This window comes from Lagopus leucura, unplaced genomic scaffold, assembly GCF_019238085.1.
Source record: "Lagopus leucura isolate 7727_CA_CO unplaced genomic scaffold, USGS_WTPT01 Super-Scaffold_1, whole genome shotgun sequence".
NCBI lineage: Eukaryota > Metazoa > Chordata > Aves > Galliformes > Phasianidae > Lagopus > Lagopus leucura.
Genome location: NW_024962250.1, coordinates 28,136,010 through 28,158,912, shown reverse-complemented (window position 1 = coordinate 28,158,912; position 22,903 = coordinate 28,136,010). Strand labels below are relative to the sequence as shown.

The following is a 22,903-nucleotide window of genomic DNA, read 5'->3' as shown; positions in this document are numbered from 1 at the left end:
CACAAACCCAGGCTTTTAACTGTGCATTTCCTTTCTTTTATTTTTAGGTATTTTCCTTATCCTTGACAAGAGTGAGAATACACTTTAAAATAAAGTCATATTTAGTAGCACAGTCTTTGATCTAGAGGCAGATATCATCTGACATCAAAAGTACCCTTGATCTCAGCAGGACTGAAATACTGGAGCACCAGAAAGCCCACAGTAACAGTATTAAATACGCACAAATGTATTGTGGGAAGATTATAGCAAGTATGTCAGTTAAGTGCAGTATGAATTCTCAAAGGATCTAGTCTGGCACTTTAAACTGTAAAAGAAACAGGGTATAATTAAGTAAATATTATCATATATCTGACCTGTTACTTTCTTAACATGATTCGCTTGTGCTCAAGTCTGAAATTACTACTTAAATTTTATGTTAAGAAAATGAAGATGAGAGAGATCAGGAAGTAGAAAGTCTTTCTTACGGTATTGTTACGTGCTAGAGCTATATGTAAAGAAAGAATTTTACCCAGTGGTGCAATCAGAGTTGCAATTGGGTGTATAATTGTGATGTTGCAAACAATTTTTTGCAGTGAAACAAGTTTGATCACCTGTTTTCCATCTTTCATTTCAGTCACCTGTTTTCTAGAAGTATTCAGCTAAAATGCTGACTGCTGGTGGCTGGTAGCAGCTCTGTTGAACATGAGCTCTTTCTTCCCCTGCCTTTCATTGTCTCCGTGTTAAATTTCTCTCTCCAATTTATTGGATAAATTGGCAACGTTTGCTTCTGTCCCATGATTGTTTTCTGCGTAAGCTGATGTAGCTAAGCTGCCTGCTGCTGAATGTGCTGCTTAAGGAATGCTGACGCTCAGTCCAGGGCCGTTATCGACTGGCTGCCAAAGATGTAAATGCAGATTTTGGGCTTCCTAAATCCGTATGTTGTGCTTATGGTAGGAGCAGGAGAGTGAATTGATTTGCATTGTTTGGGAGAGAAAGCATTAGAAAGAATTTTGCAATGGATCTTGAATGCCTTAAGCATGTATGAAGTATCTTAAATTTCTGGCTAAGCTTGTAACTTCAAAAATCCTTTTGTTAACGTCTCAGACGAACTAACAGCTATATAATTTATTGCAACGCTATAAAATATTTTTAAGTTATACAGGTTGCATTGTTTTCATCTGCTCTAGAATTTATTATTTCAAACAGATGGATAATATGCTGTGTTAGAATTTACACCATTTATTGAATGCTCCCAGTGTGAAGAAGGCTAGCATGACACAAAATGCTGCTTAACCTTCCATTCATGTTTTGTTGTTGTTTTAATGATCTGAAGTGCTTTAAAGTGCTGCTGATTCCATATTTGAACTTGGCAAATAACAGTGCAGCATGCATTAACAGATCTGTAATAGGTGTACTTTGAATTTAACTTCTCAAAGACAGGATACACAAATGTTTTAAATTACTTTGTGCTTAGAAAAATCAGTGGAAGGATTAAAGTAGCTTGAAAGAGGTACTGAATGTATTTCAGAATTGTTTGACTGCTTATGTCCTTAGACTCCCTCCTGAAGCAGGGCTGCTTCAGTTTTATCTTCTGCACAACACTTGTGGTGTTTTTCACCTCTGAGAAGCTAAAACTTATTTGTGTCAGTGTCAGAAAGTGGGAAGGGATAAAATGCACCTGCAAGGCTTGGCATCAGTTAATATTCTCTCCTGGCAGCACCATGCTCTTTTGAAGGAGGGCTAGAGATTTCTAGCTGCTCTGAATTGTAGTGTTCTGCTTCAAACTGAAAAATCTAAAATGAGATGAAAGTAATCAGCTGGCAAAGTCAGCCTGCTGAAACTATCTTGCTTTGTAACTGCTGGATAAACAGTGGGTCCACAGTGCAATTATGGTAAAGTACAGGTTGTTACACTGCTGCTTATGGGAGATAATGGTACAGACTGGAAACTACAAGTTTTCAACTGAACTCTTCTGCTTTGCTCTTACTGTTTTTGTGGGTGATACTTGTATTGCTGTGTCTTGAATTCTGAGATCACTTATATCTACAAACAGATTTAAACCGTTTTTGGCTGCCACAAGAGGGTTGCTACTACTGTGCTGCCCACTTCGGTCTCCTTGGTCCAGTTTCTTATAAAATAATAAAAAACATGGTTGCACAAACCCTAATGTGGAATCAAATTTGACAGAATGGAGTTGAGTAGTAGACTGTGTGGCTACCTGAGTAGTGTTGTGACACAAGAACAGGGGGTGTAGAGCATAAGAGGAGGACAGTCTGGTCTAGTTCAGCTGTATGAGGAGGTTAGCGTTTGTGACTGTTCAAACATCCTACATGTGTGAACTTCCTTCTAAGGACTTTTCTTCTAAAAGTACAGGTCACATTTGCATCCTTGGGTTTCTAAGATGCAGGAAGGAGGCTAAATGTCTTTCTCCTTTCTCGTTTCTGTTTGCACCAGACACTTGGTTAGAACTGCAAGGATGCCTATGGTTGGAAAGTGCTTCTTTGCAGCTTTTGAATACGTGGTAGTCCAGACAAGCTGTATATCATGACTTCAGACTGTTTTCTGTGTGCTAGCGGATTCAAAATCACGGATCCCTGGTGCATGGTCTCTTCTAACGTGACAAAATTTAGAAACTATTTAATAACATCTAGACCCTTTTTCATTGTCAAGATGAATTCTTATTTCTATTTCTCTTGGTGTGGTATGCATGAGTTTAAGGGGAAAGGTTTCCACCACAAAATGACTTACAAAACTGTTAGGTTTAATTAGTAAAATCTTTGCTTAATCCTGCTTTTGCACACTGTTGAGGGCATTTAGTTTGTTCAGTGGGTTTGTCAACTGCCTTGATGAGATCCAGGCTACTGGTTAGTATGGTGAACATGGGCTCAAGCTGTTTCTGCTTGCAAGGGCTGTAGAACATGTGAGAGGGAACTGGAGAAACAGAACTTGTTTGCAGGCAGGACCTAAGGCTATTGGCATTCAGCATAAAGAGGGTGTGAAATAAACTAATTTGTCCAAAATGTGATGAAGGTCATCTTTCATTTCTCCAGACTCCAAGCAGAATCTTTGAAATATACTGATGGTCAGAGAAGCTTGTGGTAGAGCACTTGGGGACATTGCTAATAAATCTTGAAACAGCTGTTGCTGCCTGAAAGTTATGAAACAGTGCTCATAGGAAAAAAATACTCTATTCTGCTGCAGGGAACAATACTGTGGCTATTTGGTGGCTTTTTTGCCAAATGTCTGAATCTTAAAGCAAGAAAGCCTTTGGTCAAAGAAAAAGATTGTATTCCTTCCATGGCCAAAATTGAGTTGTCCTAATTTATTTAGGTGTTCAGAAAAACACTTTTCTTTTACCTCATCTTGCTTCAGAAGAAATACTTATACCCACTGTTCTGATGCATTTATAGAAGTACTTTGGAAAAGGACTGTTCCATTTACTAGTTATCCTAAATGAGCTTTTCATCTGATGTCATTCTGCTGGTAACTTGTACAATAAGACTTCCTGGAAGAATTGAGACCAAGCTGATGCTCTGGTTCTATAAATCATAGAACTTGGATCCTCGGAGCTGCCTTTCCACGGATACGTGGCTTTCTCTCTTTGCAACAGGAGCAGCTATCCTAAAATAAATACTGGATAAAGAAATGGCATGAAAGACTTTGGGATAAGGCTCTTTGTGCTTACAGTTCAAGTTTTCTTTTGTCTGATTTCAGTGAATAACTATGTATTGCCTTTGAAATGAAACAATCCTTAGATGTAATCAGCTTTCTGAATTCAGGGGATGTAATCAGCTGCTGAAACCAGGCTGTATGCAAGCAGAATAATTAGAATGTGCAAGAAATTGGGATAGGATTTTAGCTGAATGAGACACAAGTGGCCTTTTAAACAACTGTATGTTTCTTATTTAGGGAAGTTAGCTCTTACTGCTGTAACTGGGCACTGCAATGGAAGGTTAGCTTTGTTGGCCTTGGCAAGTTTGTTGCAAACGTAATGTTTTCCAACCTTCAGAGCTCCAAAAGGGTGAATAAGAGGGTTGGGGTGTGGGTGAGGTGGGGACAGCACAATTCAGTGCAATGTCAGTCATAAATGGTGCAAGTAAAAATGTAAGCAGAAATGGATTCTGAAATGGAAAGCTTCCAGATTTGCTCATATTTTTGACGTGCTGAAGTGTTTTGGGCTTATTTTCAAAGTAACTTTTTTTTAAACACTAGTTTGCATGTTCTTGAAGAGAATTTTTTTAAGAATTCAGAATACAGTATTCATTAGGCTTCTGGAGGATTTGCACCTTTGAAAAGGGGCATTTCTCTGACTTATACCAAAAAACAAGTAATGCATTTTGGACAGTGGTTCTGATCCTCTCTTCTCATCCAGGCCAGTGCTGATTAGGTTGATGGTCCAGGTTCCTCTAAACAAGTAATGCTGCAAGTTCACAGCTTGCTTTAGGCTGGTTCTTGCTATGAAGTTTAGAGGCCAACACACGTAGTAAGGAATCTGTCCTTCTTTTTCATAGTTAAAATGTGTGACCTGATGGTAAGAGGTAATTCTGCATTACTTCAAGTAATGGTAAAGGATAAAACAGGCGTGTATGAATTGTTTCAACTTATTTCCCTTGGAGGCGAGGAAAAACAAAAGACAAATGAAGAGTCTAAAATGGAATTAATAGCATAATGATACTTTTAATACATCTTCTACGAGTGTATATGCTTCCATTAAATGTTTTGTTGGTGGCTCCATTGATATGTATGGTCTTATCTGAGGCATATTAGGCGCATAGAAGTATGAATCATTCCAAGTGCTTGTTGAGGAAAGCTTTTTTGGTTATAAACTTGGCTAAATTATATTACTGTTGGGGGACAGTAGTGCCGTAAACTTACTTGAAAATAAATAAAAACTTTGAAACTGTATTTGTTCAGACATATTGATGAAACTTGTTGCAAGCACTCTCACTGAGTATTGATTGTATTTACTACAGTCACTGTGTTTTGTACTTGCAAGTTCAGGAAAATAAACATTGGAATATTCTTGTAATTAACATGCTGGCTGTTACAGTGTGGAGTAGAAATGCTCATATTTAATAGGACAGGTGAATTTGTAATATCCTTTTTGTTTTAACTGGCACTTTCTGTTACCACCTTCTTTCCTCTGCTGCTTAAGTTTCCCATTTCAGTGGCTGTGCTCCTGCAGTCTTCCACAGCACATTCGTTACTCATAATGATGCCTCATTCACACTGTTAGTTGCAAGAGAGAGAGTCAACACTTAATGTGCTGACCTAAGTAGAGAAGAAAGACTTCTTTTTATTCTATTAGTTGATGTTTTTTGGTTTTTTGTATGGAAGCAGTTCAAAATCTGTAGCACCAGGAGTGTCTGTATGGTCTTTGTGTTGACAAAAAGATTGCTACATTAAACATACATTGCTTTCTTCATCCAAATGCTTGGTAAGGAGCTACATTTCTGTAAATAAGTCAGTTTTTTTTCCCCCATCTGCTACAAGGATATTAAAAATGATAGCTTATAAGTAAAATAATTGCAATGTAAGCATTCTGCTGTCAGCCATCCAGGGACTTCTCGTGGGCATGAGCACAGCTATCATTTTGTGTCTATAGCGGATTGAGGCTGGAATGTCTAATTGTATAGTAGAATTTCTCTCAAATTGCTGTATAGTGCAAATAGAACTCACATTGTGTGAGTATGTAAGCCAGATGTAGAAATGAAATCAGCACTGTGGTACAGTCTGTGAGCAGGGCAATCCCAGCTCCCTGCATTTTCAGCCCTCTTGCAGTGTTTCCTCTCAGTGATCCTGAATCTATTCCACTGTTTCTCAGAATGGAAAAATACCATGTCCTTCTCTTCAGAAGACACACTCTGCAAAAGAGTAAATTCTAACGCAGCAGAAGCACAGAGAAGCTGTAGCAGGCTTGGCCCAAGGCAGAGCACCTGCTCCTTGCACGCTTTCTCTCTTGTTCCATATCTGAAGAGGTGCTCTCTGTCCTGGCACCCCTCTGGCTTTGCCAGATGATGGCCTAAAGCAGATGCTCACTGCTTCCTGCCTTTACTGCTAGTCAGAAAACTACGCTTTACTGCCCTCGTGCTGTGCTGAAGAGCTGAGTATAAGCAGTACCTCACAGCTCTTGCTTCTGATCCTCTGCACGATCTGTCTCACAGTCCACATGAAAAGTGACACCAGCAAAAAATCCCACCTGTATTAGGGCTTTTGTGCCTTTTCTGAATATGCTGTAACTAGTAATTGCTTGCATTCAAACCTGCAATTTTAAAACGAATTAAACACAGTGTGTTTAATGTGTGTTAATCAAAGGGCCTTCTAGTGTGGTTGAAATAGCTTTCAGACATTCACCTTGGCATGCCAGTAGAAGGAACGTTTCTTGTGGCTACAAAAGGTAAATGACCAAACAGAATCCTAAACCTCAGTTAAAAATTCAGTCAGAACTTAACCTTGTTTGCAGACCTTGGTCTGTAGGGCACTTCTGGTTTTATTCTCACTTTAACTGTGATGGGAGTCATGTACTCCTTTATATTACGTATTTTGATACTTCAGGATCTAAGTGACTCTATAACAGCTATATTGATTTGTTTTGCTTTGCTTTTGTTTCCTAGGCTGTGAAGATATTATTGCTGAGAGCATCTCTCTAGACACCTTAATTGCCATTTTGAAGTGGAGTTCTCAGCCATACGGTTCGAAGTGGGTTCATCGTCAAGCACTGCATTTCCTCTGTGAGGAGTTTACCCAGGTCATGACTTCAGATGTCTTCTATGAACTAAGCAAGGACCACCTGCTTACAGCTATTCAGTCTGACTATTTACAGGTAACCTGCAGTTCAGAATATAGCTGGTTCTGCTTGAAGCAGGATATGTTGTGCCCCTGCCAGAAGCAATTGTGAGTAGCCTTAGATTGTAGTCAGAAGCTTTGTACATAAGCACTACTTTTTAAGAAGTAAAACACAAAATTGAAGTAGTGAATAAGAAAACTATTTTGTTCTTGGCTTGTCACACAACCCAAGCTGATGATATATGCTGTTACTTAAGGTGTTGGTAATAGCTTAGAAACAGATGCAAATTATTTTAAATAAAGATTTTGTGAACTTAACATTTCCTTGCATGTTCAAGTGTTTTGTTGAAAAGAAATAATAATGATTATTATGTAGTCATAATACTTATACTGCTACAATGTATATCCTAGTTAGAGGCAGTGAGAGCTAATAAATTCAGAAGGGTTTTTGTTGTTTTTTTTTTTTTAGTGAGGATACAAAAATGTCTCATCTGACAGGCACTGTGGAATCAATTTGTTTTTTCTTTTTGCTTTGTAATGTTCCTTCAGTGAGTGTGGGTTTAGGGAGAGCAAACCATACTGACCAATGGAAAGCTTCTGGGGATTTTTTTGCTGCCACCTCCTCGGTGAATACATCTTTAATGATGGCTACCAAATACAGCATAAACAATATTAGACCCATTAAATTCTATCTGTCCTAGTCTTGCTTTTTAAAGTATGGAGTGTTAGAGGTTATTTAAAATTTGTTAGAAAACAAACTTAATTGTCTATGCTAGTTTTTCCTCTACAGTTGTTCTTTGACTAGTATATGCTTGAGGTCATCATGTAGTTGATTTTAGTTACTATAACTTCTCAGGCTGTGCAGATACTGAATTTGTAACATTGAGTAGAAGATCTAAACAATGCCCAGTGTTGGAATTGTCCCTTTTGAATCTGTCGTTTGGATGTAATACTTGTTCTTCTTCCTAAGGATTCAGTAAATGACCTAAATGTAGGAATCAGAGTGGTGATATATCAGTAGTGCTCCTTGAAATGTTTAGAACAAGTACTATTAGGAGACATAAAACGCTTATTTTGCTACAGTTGTTTCTTTTTAACTATGAGAGGTTTGTGTCTGTATGTGTGTCATTTAAACTGATCATATGTGGATTGCTGACTTTCTCTTTCTCCCAGGCAAGTGAACAAGATATTCTAAAATATCTAATTAAATGGGGAGAACACCAGTTGATGAAGAGAATAGCAGACCGAGGTGAGGATGCTTTTCAGCCATGCGCTGTCAAACCAAATAAACCATAATGTTTCTAAACCCTTATTCTGGTTAATCTGTAGTCTAAGAAAATTTTGAAGCTGAGAAATCTGTGCTGCTCATAGTGTAGTCAAAACTAGATGAGCACAAGAATCTTTTGAAAAGGGTAAATTATCCTCTAGAGAAAAAAAAGAAAGCGTAGACGTTCTGAAGGAGCTGAAGTAACTCAGTCTGAAGAAGAATGGGCTTAGGGGGAATCTTAGCAATGTCTGACATGTCTTAAGACAGTAAGAAAATACAGCCATGCTTTTTTCTTTGCCTCTCATCCTTTCAGTGGCTGCCATGAGGCATTAATTCCCTTCTTTTTTTTTTTTCTACTGCAAAGAAGAGTCAGTGCAACAGGTTGCCCAGAGAAGTTACAAAGTATTCATCCTTGGAGATAATGAAAACCTCACAGATTATGAGCAATCTATCCTACCTACCTGAGAAAGAATGGGGAATAAGATGGTTGTGGCTTACTGTGTTTTTGAAATCTGCTGTTACTGCTTGCAGTACTACTGTTTTGTCATGGATGTTGGATGAGATGCAAGAACAACAACAAAAAAAGAGTTAAATGGTGTGATTTTTAGTGACCTAAGTACTAGAATTCTGTTTTTGAAACAAAATTTTATGTGTTTGATTTATGCTTGTTGGAACGTAATGGAGCAAGTTAAACTGACTGAAATGGTGGCATAGCTGCTTGTTTGGAGTAATTGTGCAGCTTCCTGCTCTGTGATGATCATTGAGTAAATAGCTCATTCTATTTCCTGGGATCATTGGATGATGTGATGCACAAAAGCAGAAATAAAATCTGTCAAATTCTGTCAGACAGGGCCCAAATGTAGTCCCATGGTTTTATTTAAATGTAAGACACTTGCAACTGTAAATGTGGTGATATCAGTCAAATATTGGAAAGCAGTGAAAATATGACCTGAACTTGGGCTGCCTGTACTGAATGGGGAATGTTTGACAAGTTTCCTCACAGACTGAAGTTAGTCAAGTTCAGGTTGGGCAGAGTACTTAAAATACAGGTAAAAGTGGGTAGTTACTTGGGGAAAGAAGATCCCAGAATGTCATATGGTATCATTATGCAGTCTTCAGAAAGATATTCCACTCCTGGCATAAATTGATGGCTTATGAATTTGAGAGCAGTTTAAGTGGTTGTGACACTGCAGTTACTAGAGTGTTTATTCCTTTGAGGCTGGAATAATTTATCCCAGCAGTCTCTTCAGGCTTTAATTTGTAGAAAATTGGTTTCTGAAGAAGGAAGGCACTGCAGAAGAGCGTCACGGGGGTACTGCAGCAAGACACAAACTTTTTTATAGCATAGCTCTAGGTAGAGCTTTATGAACATGGAACACAAATGCTACTCTTGTGTTTCTTCCAGGCTTACACACTGAACATGATAGCTATACAAATGGCCAGCGGTTGTATAACCTGACTCTGCTGATGCTTTGTATCAAATTTTAATGTGTGATCCACTTTTGTGGGACAATACTGAGAAATGCTGCTTTTTCTAAATTTTCTGTAACTTCCTATAAACCCCATAACTTATGATTTCTTATCTGAACATTTTTCTTGTATAAAATAACTATTTTTTGTTCTTTTCCGCAGAGCCTAATTTACTGAGTGGTACTGCTCACAGTGTGAATAAAAGAGGTGTGAAGAGAAGAGATCTTGACATTGAGGAGCTGAGAGAGATCCTGTCTCCACTTTTACCTTTTGTCCGCATAGAGCACATCTTACCCATGAGCAGTGAAGTACTGAGTGATGCAGTAAGTCAGTCATCTCGTATGAGTATCATCTCTGATTTCTTTGTATGTTGGATTCTACAGAAGTCTATGCAAGGTTACATGGATTTTTGCATTTTTTTGTACTTCAGATCTGTCAGAAAACTAAAACAAAAAACATCTACAACAAAAAAAAACAGTGGTGTAGGGATTCTTTCAAGTTCTTTCTTTTAAGTAAAACATTAAATTTTGTCTCCATTCTTCAAGATGAAGAGAGGCCTGATTAGTACTCCTCCTTCAGACATGCTACCAACATCAGAAGGTGGAAAGTCGAATGCCTGGCTGAGACAGAAAAATGCTGGAATATATGTGCGGCCGAGACTGTTCTCACCGTATGTGGAGGAAGCTAAGGTAATAATCATCAATATTTGGCTGTTGTTACACTGAAGTCATCAGGGGGTTCTGTAAACAGGGAAAAATTTGGTGTGTTTTGTCTTTCTTTGCATGTACTGGCCTAAAATACTAACATTTTCAATTTAACAAGACTTACAAGTTTGATCATCAGGCTCAAGTCTGTAGAACTGATCAGAAAAATTTCAACAAAATATTTTTTTGTCGAAATTGAAATGTTTGCGAGACAGATCTTGATGAAATTCCACCGGAAACAAAGCAGCGTTCTGAGGGAAACCTCCCTGGTTTCCAGCCAGTTTGCCGGCCCAGCTCCTCGGCAGCCCACCTGGCAGGCGGATGGCAAGGTGAGAGCCTGAGAGTCCCAGTCTGCAGATATTCAGCAATCTTGGTGCCAGGTCTTTCAGGCTCCCCAGCTCCCCCTAGAGCTGGGTGGAGAACCTCTATTCCACTGGGCAGAGGACTCCAGTAATTCGTTTTGTTGTTTGAATCAGAACCAGAATTCTTTCAGTCCTGTGCAAAGTGGAATAAATATATTGTGTTCAACTTGATTACAGTCCTTTGTGTAGTGGATTCCTTATTCAATATCTTGTATGAGGACTGTAAAACTGAAGAGCCTGTGCCATATTCTGTTTGACAGGATGGGACCTTTATAGATGGCATGCTAATTATTTGAAGCAATTCTATCTTAGGTCAGGAGCTTGTGAGTCCCAGCTGTGCAGGTGACTGCCAAACAATAGGGTAAGGTGAAGCTGTGCACATCCACGTTGCCTGGAAACTCTGAACACTGCTCTCAGATCTCTCACCCTGTGCTTAAGACAAAAATACCTTCTAAAGCTTGAATGGTGACATCCTCTTTGAGGAGAGGGGAGAAAGAATTATTTTGCATTTTGAGCACAGATGAGAGAGCACCAGGTGGCGCAAAAGGAAGAAAGGAGAACTAGCCAGTTAAAAACTTAGCTTTGTACCTTGGACTGTGTGACTGTTAAAACTAACAGATGTTTAAAAATGTGTAATAAAAACGTTGACGCTCAGTTTTCAAGTGTGTGTTATGGGAATGCTTTAGCAATAATCTTCAAGTTCATTCTACTTGTTTTTTTGGTCAGGAGTCTGACTTGTTTCTGTTAGCATTGTGTTTCGCTGTTATTTTTCTAAGAAGCATAATTTGTTGTTTAAGCTTAGGGGAATTATTCTTGTTTACTATCTGGTAACTGTTCTTACTCATTTTGATTACTGAGAAGTGCAAAAACTTCAGATAAGTGACTTCTGATTTATTTCCCTCTGTTCACCTTATTTTTGAAAAACAAGGTTAAATAAGAGTCTTATTTAAAGATGTGCACAAATCCCTTTGTCTTGTTTAAAACATCTCAGGGAAACACATCTCATTTTCAAGGTTCTGTCTTTCAGTGGTACAGAGAATTGAGAACCATAACTGTCTGACGGAGCATTTAAATTTGCCTTGAGAAGAATACTTTCATTTTGACATATACGAATTAAAGCAATCTTCCCAAACTTTATTCACCAGCCTACTGTTAGCTTTGAAAAGCCAGTGCTAATAGTGACTGGAAACTAGAGTAGAAAATGGTGTGGATGTGTCAAATACTGTTTGGGACCTGCTCTAGACACGTGGCCTTGGAGCTGTGCTTGCAGCAGCTCTAGGTGGCCTTGGGGCAGTGCTTACAGAAGGTCCTGGTGGATGTGTGCAGTGCCTTCACGAGGGCTCTAATGGCTGTCGTTGCAGTCAGTACTGGATGAGATGATGGTGGAACAAACTGATCTCGTTCGTTTGCGGATGGTCCGAATGTCCAATGTGCCAGATACCCTTTACATGGTAAACAACGCGGTGCCGCAGTGCTGTCACATGATTACCCACCAGCAAGTTAGCACTAACCAGTCCAGTCCTCCTTCAGTCATAGCCAATGAAATCCCAGGTAAGGCTGCTAGATTGCTGGTAACTCTGCTTGATCTCCTGTGAGTGGTTGGGGCCTTTGGAACAGGGAAAAATGAATGTGTGAATACTGTGATCTCCTCAGAGAGGAGTACTTTTATAGTCTGTTTCTTTCCACTCAGCAGTAGTGTTTCTGAATTGATCTGCTCTGAGATGATTTATTATGCCATCCATATGCATTTTGTAAGAAGGTGAGCTACGGAAGGAGTAGTACATCTACCTGCTTTGGCTCAGCAATTTGAAAAACCTTGGACTAGATAAATTTACTGTAGAATGTTTGCTGGACCCTGGCTCTCTGTTCTCGGAGTGGTTGGTTATCAGTTTTATACCAGCCCTCCAAGATGGATAAGATTCAGAAGGGTGTAAAATTGCTAAATATCTTCTAAAATCAAAAAGGTAGGTGGACCATAACCTGTAGAACAGTCAACTTGACTCAGTTTTCCAGAAAAGATATTGAAGGTAGGCATTCAGAATGCTTTTTTTTTTTTATTGGTTTACCAAATCTGCTTGAGCTTTTAAGTCAAACCAACTTAATTCCTTGTGCAAAAGAGAAAATTTTCTTAGGCGGATTTGTAGGTACTTTAGGTTACTTGGTGTTGACACTCACAGGAAAGCCAGAGTCATTGTGATACATTGTCGTTTATCTATTTGGTCTTTCAATGTCAAACTGAAAGAGTGTATGGAGTGGGATTGCCAAAGTATCTTTCTGTGTGTAGTTAGTAACTTAACATGCATTTTCATCTGTGAACTGCCAATTGAATTGGAAGAAGTGATTTGGACAAGGTTTTGCCGGATCTTGATTTCTGGAGAAGCTGACAGAGGAAATGAGTTCTCAGAACTCTCCAGCATTTTGCAGAAGTTCTTGTGGTCAGAAAAAAATCTGACTCTGGGGGCAGTGATGCATCTTGGCCAATCGGAAACTCCACTGCAGCTTGATTCCATACAGTGTAATATTTAGGAATTATTGTCAGCCCTTAGATTTGAGCTGTGAGCCCAGCCAGTAGCTGGAGCATGGAGATTGTCACATATCTGCCTGCTTTGCTTTGTTCTCTAATTATGCGAAAGATTTGATTGTTTTGCCAGTTCTTTGAGGCAGGAGGGATAGATGAGAGCCGATTTGAGGAGCTTCAGGCATGTCCCAGACCCTTAAGTTGTACAGGAGTCTGTCCTTGAAGCACAGATGCTGCACGGGAGCTCTTGACGGAAGAACCAAGCATCATCAGTTCTGTGCCTCTTGGTCTGGGCTCTGGGGACATGAGCTGCTTTGCAGTTTAGGCATTCTCCATCTGTTGCTTGCATCTTGCTTGTACTGCTGCTGGCTGACTTTATTTGCGTAAGTAAAGGACATCGGCAGCTTGTCCTGGTAATTCTGTTGCAATGCTACTCTGAGTTCAAGCCCTGCTGAAGGTTGAATGGGTTCTACAGGTCATTGCTTTTCCTGTAGTATTTTCCATTTTCAGCTTGGATTAGAAATCCTGCACCCAAGTTGTAATTTCATGTATATGTAATATCCCTTCTGTATGTTTCACGTGAATAATTGTTTTAAAAAACAAAAACACAACAACACAATAAGCCACCACCAATAATAACAACAAAAAAAGCACAAACAAAACCTCCTAAGTTATCATTTTTAATGATAAACTTAGATGATTTTTATGCCCAGTAATATGGAGAACTAATTAAACTTCCCTAAAATCCTTATTTGTTTATTTTTCAGTGTTTGTAAAATGTTGGGTGTAGCTAACGTCTGAGTGCCAAGCCAGGATTTTTAAGAACAATTGAAGTGTATGGAGCATAGAGTAAAAGACACATTTACAAGCCATGAAGACTAGATAGAATTGATACTTTTTTCATAGTACAGCAACTCAATTTGGAAGGGAAAAAGTAAACTTGCACTGCTATTTATCTGCTATATATCTATTACATGCAGCAATGTGAACTTTGTGAAACAGGGAGCAGTTGTAGTTCTGTAGTGTTGGGTTTTTCCTTCTATGTAACACAAATGTCTTTTCACACTGTTTTTGCTGCCTCGTCTGCTTAGTTTTTATGAGTTTTCACTATGGACATATGGTCACAGTGCTGTGCAGCCCCTGTAAAGCTGGTAACAGGTCAAATGACAGGACTTATTTATTCAGAGGTCTGGACTTGTGTTCTTTCTTGATAGGCACATTTTTTTTCTGAGGACAGAAAGACCACAAAGAAATACAATTTGTCATCAAACAGCAGTGAAGAGTGGCATGAGAAAGTTTAGCAGCAGCATAAATACCCCCCAAATTATATATGATTTCCTTTTGGAAAGGTTTTGTTTAATGATTTCAATATGTCTGCATAAAACATCATCACTTAACAGGTTTATGTTGGCATAGTTGTGTAATTATTTTTTTCAAATGCTCTTTCTGTAGTTACATACTGATATTGTGGTCTTGTGATTACAGAATTCCACTAGAAGTATAAAGAATGCCAAAAAAAAAAAAAAAATCAGAGAATTCTTGGCCTGTAGTATTCATGAGGGAGCAGTCAGTTGTTGTTTGATATCCTGCCCCTACCTCAAATCATAAAATTCCTGCATTATGAGGGTAAAAAGAAGGCTATATTTGTGGTTCGCTCCAGCAGAAGCTGGAAAAATGGTGTACATTTTGTATGATGTGTACATATTCCATAACAATGATCCAAGTTGAACTGTGCTTGGCGGAATGTTTTTCTTTAAAAAGGAAAAAAAGACAAGCTTAGTCATCCTAGAGTTCCTTCACGGTTAAATCTAACCAGTGTCTCACGGTTATTAAAGTAATCTGTTATCCCCAACTTTGTTCTCTGCTGTCCCACCAGTTCCCAATCTGCTTGTTGTAAAGGAGATGATCAAACGGCTGCAGGAGCTTCGTCATACTGAGCAGGTGCAGAGAGCGTATGCTCTCAATTGTGGAGAGGGTGCCACAGTCAGTTATGAGATTCAGATTCGTGTGCTGCGGGAATTTGGACTTTCTGATGCTGCTGCTGAACTTCTGCAGGTATGGGAAGTTGCTGTAGTAAGGTCACAAATTATCTGATTCAGCATCTGTTCTGATTACAAGTTGACTTGAATGTGTAACCTGCAATAAGAGAGCTACTCTGTGTGTGTGGACAACATCTTGATGCTGTAAAATAACTAACTTCAGAGCCATCCAGGTGCAAATTACAGTGAGACTGTTGTGTTCAGTGATACGATTTCATAAATGTACAGGTACAATCTATAAATATTTTTCTCAAAGGTTGTTGCCATTCAGGCTGTTCCTACTGCCACAGATCCTGGAAGCAAAGTCAAATCTCGTATTTAAAGTAGATTGAGATTAAAGGGTTGTTCTTAAGTAGGATAAAAAGTGTTAATGTACACTGCCTACTTCTTCAAGGAAGCACCATGAGTACTTGCCTCATTTCTTATTAACTGAAGGCTCTGAAAAGCTATTTTCTAGGAAAAGACAGACTTGGCATTCTTCTCCTTGTTTGGAACTATGTGATGAAATGTTACAGAATTTTAGTTTATTGCTCTGCTTCCAAATACTTGGCAAATAGTTTCTGTATGATAGCTTCAGCGTGCAAGTGATGATGTTCACATGTCAGTGGTTTGCTGCTCCTTCTTGAGATTCTGTATTTGCCACTTGTCTTTTGTTTTTGTGAACTTGAATCATTAAGGTGTGAAAAGATGAATTTCTAAGAAGAATGGTATGATTTATCTGACTCTGTAAATGGTGTATAATCAGAGTGAACAACATGAATGGTTTGCATTCTTGATAATCAAAAGGCAGTTCTTGAGACTAGTCAAAGCATGACTAGAGGATTAGATTGATCTCTTCTGGAATCAGGAGAAAACAGCTTAAGTGATTCCGTAGATCTGCATAGAACGTGTCAGGATTGGGCAAAAGCAAGTGCCACTTCTGTTTGTTGCTATTAAGCAAACTGCATTTGTTGGTCAGCTTTTTCATGTAGTGGATCTGATGCCACTTGCCTTTTTTAAACATAACAAATAATCCATGGTAGCTGTAATTGCCTCGAGCTTTGAGGTTTCCTGTGGCAAAACTGCTTGGTACAGCACTAGCAGATTGAGTTCTTATGTGTGTCAGTTCCAGAACTTTTTCTGGATGGCTTCCTGCTTCTGTCACTGACGTTTTTTTTCCTTTGCAGAATCCTCACAAATTCTTTCCTGATGAGCGCTTTGGGGACGAAAGCCCGCTCCTGACTATGAGACAGTCTGGACGATGTCGCGTGAACAGCACTCCCACTGCAGAAACCCTGTTTACAGAACTGGACTCTTTTGTGGCCTTCCATCCACCATTGCCCCCTCCTCCACCTCCATACCACCCACCAGCAACTCCTATTCACAACCAGTTCAAAGTGGGCTGGAAACAAAGGGTGCCAAGTCAACATCCCTCCCGGTCCTTTTCTTACCCATGTAACCATTCGCTGTTCCACTCCCGAACAGCTCCCAAAGCTGCACCTCCTGTCTACTTGCCCAGTGTGAAAGCAGCCCCCCCTGATTGCACTAACACTACAGGCCTGGGAAGACAAACTGTGGCTGCAGCAGCAGCAGTGATGGCAGCCGAGAAGCAAGCAGTAAGTATTATATTTTCTCCTCCCTATCCCTGGCAGTTCAAAGTAGCTTGTTGAGAGGAGGTGGAGAGAGTTCACACAATGTTGTCACTTGACTTAGTCAAAACAGCAGCATCTGTGCTGGTGAGGACCAAAGTCATCTGCATCTGAAGTGTCATCTGTGGAAGACTGAATGCTCCAAGGGCAGGAGTGATTTTGGAGGGGCAAAGAGGGCTTGTAAAGCTTCTCAAATAACATTGTTTGCTCCATGTGAACTTCTGTAGAGGACTGTATGCTGTAATGCAGAGGTAGAAATAGTGAGAATATTTTGGCTATTCACAGATAAGCAGCCCCAAACTAAATAGGTGTGTGGGAATCTGTGGAGACTGTGAAGGACTTGCATATGTAGAAAGCATTTAAAAATGAGTAGGCAATCAGAAATTGGTAACTGTGGATACAGAGAAGTTTGTTAGAGCATAATTGCTGAATTATAATACTATGCAATAGTAATACAATGAAAACAGTTAACTATCTCAGATACTGAACTGAGAGTTTTGAAGTTATAGGTAGAAATAAAAAAATTGTGAATTCATTTCTTCAGTGAGAAAACTATTTTGGTGCATTGTTCTCTCGTAGTGAAAGCTTGTTCTCTAAATCCAGATTAGATCAGGCGTTCTGAATGGAAGCATGAATTTATTTTTTCTTTAGCAATCGTTTTCAATATTTTGAAAACCCCTGTATTTTAGAGTATTTATAGTTTAAGATATTTAACTTCAACTTAGATATTTTTTTGTTCACGGGTTTAATTAGTTGCATAGGCATCTTTTTTGAAGGGGTGGGCGCAATACAGACTTCAGTGAGGAAGTCGTATAGTGATGTTGCTGTGAGAGCTGATGTGAACTTGAGTATGTTCATCAATAGCTTAGAGGAGAAAGGAGTCAAAGAAGAGGTTATCTTAAGCTAGCAGAAGGGTGGAGTTTGGAAAATGTGTTCTTTAAACAGTGTAGAAAAACTAATAATTATAATGGTCTAGGCAAAGGTAGATTAAGGAAATGTAACTTTGAATTACTGGAACTGTCCTAACTAGTTTGTTTGGTTTTTGCTGCTTCATTTTTGTGGACCATTTTCTTTTTCTTTTCCAGTGCACTCAGCCCTTGCTAAATGAACTGATGCCAGATATTGCAATGGGGGTGTCAGCCATGTCTTTAAAAGACAGAAGACTGCCAGAGCTGACTGTCGATACAGAGCTAAGCCAGACAGTTACAGAGGTAGGGCCTGGTCCACCCCAGCACATTTCATGTATTCAGAGCAGACACATGCCTACTTCTCGAAAGAAACATGCAATAGAGCAAAAAATAGATGCTCGAGAAAATCAGCAGGAATATCCTGACTTCTATGACTTCTCTAATGCTGCGTGCAGACCTTCCACTCCAGCACCAAACAGGCACAGTCCTTTGCCTTCACAAGGCATATATTATGGCCCAGATTTGTATAGCCACAATAAGGCATCACCGAGTGGCTTAAAGCCAGCTTATCTACCTTCCCAGATATCTCCTAAAAAGCAAGAGGATTCTAGGAGGGAATACCTGATCTCCCAGGATGGGCATCAACACAGACAAAAGAATGAGCCAATACACCTCGATGTCTTAGAACAACCTCCCCAGCGACTGGACTTGGCGTTGGCTACCCAGGAAAATGCTGGCAATGGCCCAGTTCACATCAGGGGAAGAACAAAAATGGAAACTGACTTAACCTATGGGCTAACCTCCAACAGACCTTCTCACTCTGCATACACCTCTGAAATGCAAGAAGAGAGAGCCAGTAGGAGAATGGCAGACGATGAACCATTGGAACATGGAACACAGAGAAGTGCGGATTTGGAAAGGGAAGATGCAGTGAGCAGAGGAAGGAGGTCTCCAAACAAACCAGACTTCCTGTATAAAAAATCTGCCCTATGAAAGCAACCTCCACTATTTCTCTGTGCCTAAGAGTTGTAAACTTCCCATTCTTTGCAACTTTTGGCCTGACTTCTGTCAGACAAATTCATTCATGCCAGCAGATAAATTCACTTTCATCCTTTTATTTTGTACATACATTGCTTTACACAGATGGCATGCTATCAGATTTAATGCTGCTTCTGGTTTTATTTTGTGAGAAACCATTTTTTTCTTAGCAAATTTAATTAAGCCTTTAAAAAAAACCTGGTACCTTTTTCTACAACCTGGTAGCCTTTTGCACCTGTACATCTATTTTAGTGTATTAGTTTTGTACTAATCTGTTAAACTTTATTGTCACATTTAAAGGACTGTATTTTCATACTTTTTGCATTTTTCCCTTTCACCTGCCACTTCCCTGTGTGCACTGAGCTGCACATTATGAAATGTATTTTCTTATGAGATAGCAACAACGTGTTTATTTTTTAATTATAGGAATTCCAAAGAACAGCACATCAAAACACTACATTTTTAGTTAATTTTTTTTTTCTCTAGATCTGAAATCTTCCTGATTTTTATGACTACAGCAAGAATCCAGTCTAATGTTTTGTTTGAAAGGTTCTGGCAGCTGGTCTTACTTACCTTATAGCAAGTTCACCCCAAGAACTATACATGAGATTTCAGGTAACCAAGGTGATATTTAGGAGTCTAAATACCAGTAAAATTCACCAGGATCTGATTCTGTTTTCTTTGTGGTTCACACTTAACTGCAGAGAATTTGGTCAGCCAAGAGCACTTATTAGCCAGGCTAGAGTTGTTTATTTGACCACACAGAAATGAATCTAGAAATACTGTAAAAGGGAGAGTAATAACTTGTTCTTCCAGCTGCTCCCTACCTGAGAGGAAGTGAAGAGAGGAGTTGAGGATTCACGCTAAATCCTGGTGTGTCAGTAAGTCAAGGCATAGTATCCCGTGCTGTTGCCTGAATAGTAACTCTCCAGTTGAGAGGGTTCTCTCTCCACCAGAGGTGCTGAGGTGACTGCTCATTGCCTTGCTTTCTCCTGCCTATGATTTTAAAAAAGGGCTTCACTCTTGGAGATGTTGTTCAGTGTTCCTTATCTGATCTGAAGTATTGCTGACTTGTAATTGCCGCTGTTCTGTGAAAAAAAATCATAGTGAAGAGTAACTACTCTAACATTAAGTGTGAAGTTTTAGCACTCTTAAATTACATTTCTCATCCCCTTACCTTGCTTTTTGTTTTTAAAGAACAGAAATGAGATTCATCTCATACTATCATATAAAGAAGAAAGGATTTGGGGCTGGCTCCCTCCTGCTGGGTTGAGATTCACCAATGCAGCTGTGTGACAGTTGTAGTTCAGTGTGTTCTCCTTAGTACTTACTGTTCATTTCTTCCCATGGCTTCATTGCATGTATGGTAGGGATCTGGTGCCACTGCAGTGTAGTGATTACTGGTGAAGACCTGATTGGTGCGAGTTTTTTTTTTAATTTTATTTATATTTTTAATGCATCTTCTATAGTGAGGAATTTCCCATTAGCTGAAAACATTAATCTGAAGTATGACCTAATAACTACATCAAGATTAATCAAGGTTAGGCTGCTTCCTGCCTAACCAGCTCAAAATGCTTAATACTATTCAGAGAAATCTTGTTGCAATCTTGTTTTACTGTTAACTGATGGCAGTTTTTCTTACACATCTTGTTTTATTACAGTTTGAAAGGCTTGCCAGCCACAAAACAATTTTACTGAAATATGTTGAATATTGCATTCCAGAATTACCAGATAGCTTCTAGAGAAATGAAGATGTGGGGTTTTGAGCCAATAAATTCTAATGCCCCCTCTATATGTTTGCCTTCTGCTTCTATGAAAGCTCTGCAGATGCTCTTTTTGAGGTACAGCCCTGAAAGGCACTGTGTAGGGTTGGAGGAGAGACATAGCTGAACTGTGCAGGTCATGTAATGTTTTGTGGGTGAGGAGAGATGGGCTTTTTTCCTCCATTAGCCTCTTTTGAACCATTTTTTAAACTGCAGTTGAAATGAGTGCTGACCTCATCACCAGTGCATATTACCTCTGTGGGGCTGCTGTGGAGAATACTGTTAAATGTCAGAAGGTGCTGGCGGGAGCAGTGCTCCTGTGGTTAAGGACTGAGGCTCACTGGTTTTATTATGAAGGCTGAGCTCAGTGCTGTCTTACTTTGTAGCTCTAACCAGACACTTTGGTCTCGTGCTCCTGAACACTAGAAGCATTAACTTTCATCACATAACAGAACCTGAAACTCACTGCGTGTGTGTCGTACATACGTTGTATCTTGACTGCTAAAACATCCTAGTAAGTTTTCTGAGGACAGCTGTCCTGAATAACTTATTTTCACCTAGAGTTCATAAATACGCTTTTGAAAGACACTACTTTGACCAATAGTAGCTTGTGGCACTGTGTGCCTGGGCTGAGGAGAGGCTGAAATCTACACTTAACTCCCAAGCTTGAAATTGTGGATGCATGGCTGATACAGACTGAGAAGTTTTGAGGCTATGATGTGAGGAAAGTAATAGATTAGTTTGGCTTTGGAATCAGCTGTGAGAAATGCCTTTCTGGAATGGAAGACAGCTCTGCATTTTAGAATACAAAACTGTGTCTGAAGTCTCAGAGGCTGGGCAGTATTAAGGAGAGAATAAAGTATTTAAAAGTAGGTGCAGAAGAAAAGGCGAGTCCTTTTGAGGCCAAAAAGACAATCAGGCCAAAAAGACAATCTGTTTTCACTTGTATATTTTGAGTTAGGAAGAAGGTAGCAGCTAATGGTGGCTGTTCTTAAGTTGAGAAAAAGGATTTGTCCAATTACTGGAATTGTTTTTGTAGTCCAGGGTGGAATTTCCTACCTAGTTGGCTGGGGGGGGAGGGGAGCAGACCGTCTTTCTCCTTGTCATGGAAGCACCAATCAGAAGCTCGTTCTCCTGTATTTTGCTCACAGAACACACATACCTATGCTACCTGCTTCTTGGTCTTCTCTTTCTACTGAAACTTTGGTGCAAAAGCTCCTTGTTTACATGAAGCACTTTCTGATTAGGCTGGAAATTAACATGTTTTCCTCCTACAAATCTGGTGGAGGTTGTGGATTAGTGACTGTACGTTGCTTTAGGATAGAGGTATGAACATTAAGCTTTCTTAGATGAGGGTGATTTGTGTTCCTTATTCTACTAAACAGAAAGCTCAGACTTTCATGTAGTGAGCAACATGCAAAAACTTCTTTCCACTTTCCCTGACCCTTTCCTCTTTTCCTTAATATATGGACAAATAATTCCTGAAACAGATTCTTCCTTTGAAATGTTTTATTGTTACCGTAGTTGTGTGTTAATAACTGCTGTATTGACGGGCAGTTTCTTGTTACATTTTTCATTTCTGAAAGCTAAGGCTGTGGCCACCCTTACTTATAAGCCTTGGTTTTGGGTCCCAGAATGTCCCAAACGTTTGTCTTTATGCGTTTCTTTGGTTTGGGGTTTTCTGAAAGCATACACGTGCTGTTTGAGGCACCGTTATTTCTTCTAATGATTATATGCTTCTATGGTAGAGGTGGTGCTGAGCTCTGCTAAAAGCAGGGGACAGCTGTGATAAAACTGTAAGACCATATTTGGGTTTTCTGTGATTCTCTGTATTCTGGGAGGCAGCCTTTGCCTTCTGCAGCGTCACAGTTCTGTTTCTTGTCCTTGTGTTGTTACTGGTATTAAGTCAAGTGCCTTCAATGCTAAAGGCTCAGAAAAACTTTCTTAAACTGACTTCATATCCTATGCAAGTGTTTTTTTCTACAACCTGCATAACCAGTACTTTGTAAAACTTGTTTACGCTTCAATTGTACATAGTGTTTTTTAAGAAAAAATAGTATTTTTATTTAGGTACCTCCAAACTTGAATTCTAGTCTTGTGTGATACATTGTAAAACAATACATTTCTCTTTTGAGTACCATTGCAGTTGTAAAAAGGTTTTCACTGGTTCTATTTTTCTACTGTTGCTGAGAAGCATGTAACACTGACTTTATCCTACGTATAGTTGGCATTTCAAATAAATGGCTTGTATAGAATGTGCTTGTGTGGCTTCTTAACATTAGGCACTGATCTGGGGATTTTTGAGGCTGCCTGTTGCTGTGATTCTGAACCTGCTGACTCCTGGGCTCAGGGAAAGGCACTGATCCAGAAGGTGCCCTGTCACAGGAAAGGCACTTAAGAAAAACAAGGTCTGACTGTCCTGGAACAAAGTTACACGGTCA

The 22,903-nt window shown here is 39.4% G+C and overlaps 1 protein-coding gene across 4 annotated transcripts in view; it reads left to right on the top strand.

Moving 5' to 3' along the window:
* Positions 1-22,717, top strand: part of BTBD7 (BTB domain containing 7) — a 50,943-nt gene extending 28,226 nt beyond the window's left edge. For 3 of the 4 annotated variants that reach the window (XM_042866496.1, XM_042866504.1, XM_042866513.1), the window contains 9 exons: positions 6,594-6,802; positions 7,939-8,014; positions 9,665-9,825; positions 10,048-10,191; positions 10,422-10,535; positions 11,930-12,119; positions 14,963-15,141; positions 16,292-16,720; positions 17,839-22,717. In XM_042866496.1, coding sequence (XP_042722430.1) covers positions 6,594-6,802; positions 7,939-8,014; positions 9,665-9,825; positions 10,048-10,191; positions 10,422-10,535; positions 11,930-12,119; positions 14,963-15,141; positions 16,292-16,720; positions 17,839-18,654 — 2,318 coding nt within the window. In that variant the 3' untranslated portion in view covers positions 18,655-22,717. The remainder of the gene's footprint in view (positions 1-6,593; positions 6,803-7,938; positions 8,015-9,664; positions 9,826-10,047; positions 10,192-10,421; positions 10,536-11,929; positions 12,120-14,962; positions 15,142-16,291; positions 16,721-17,838) is intronic. The other variant, XM_042866522.1, reaches the window with a different exon arrangement.
* Positions 22,718-22,903: the final 186 nt, after the last annotated feature.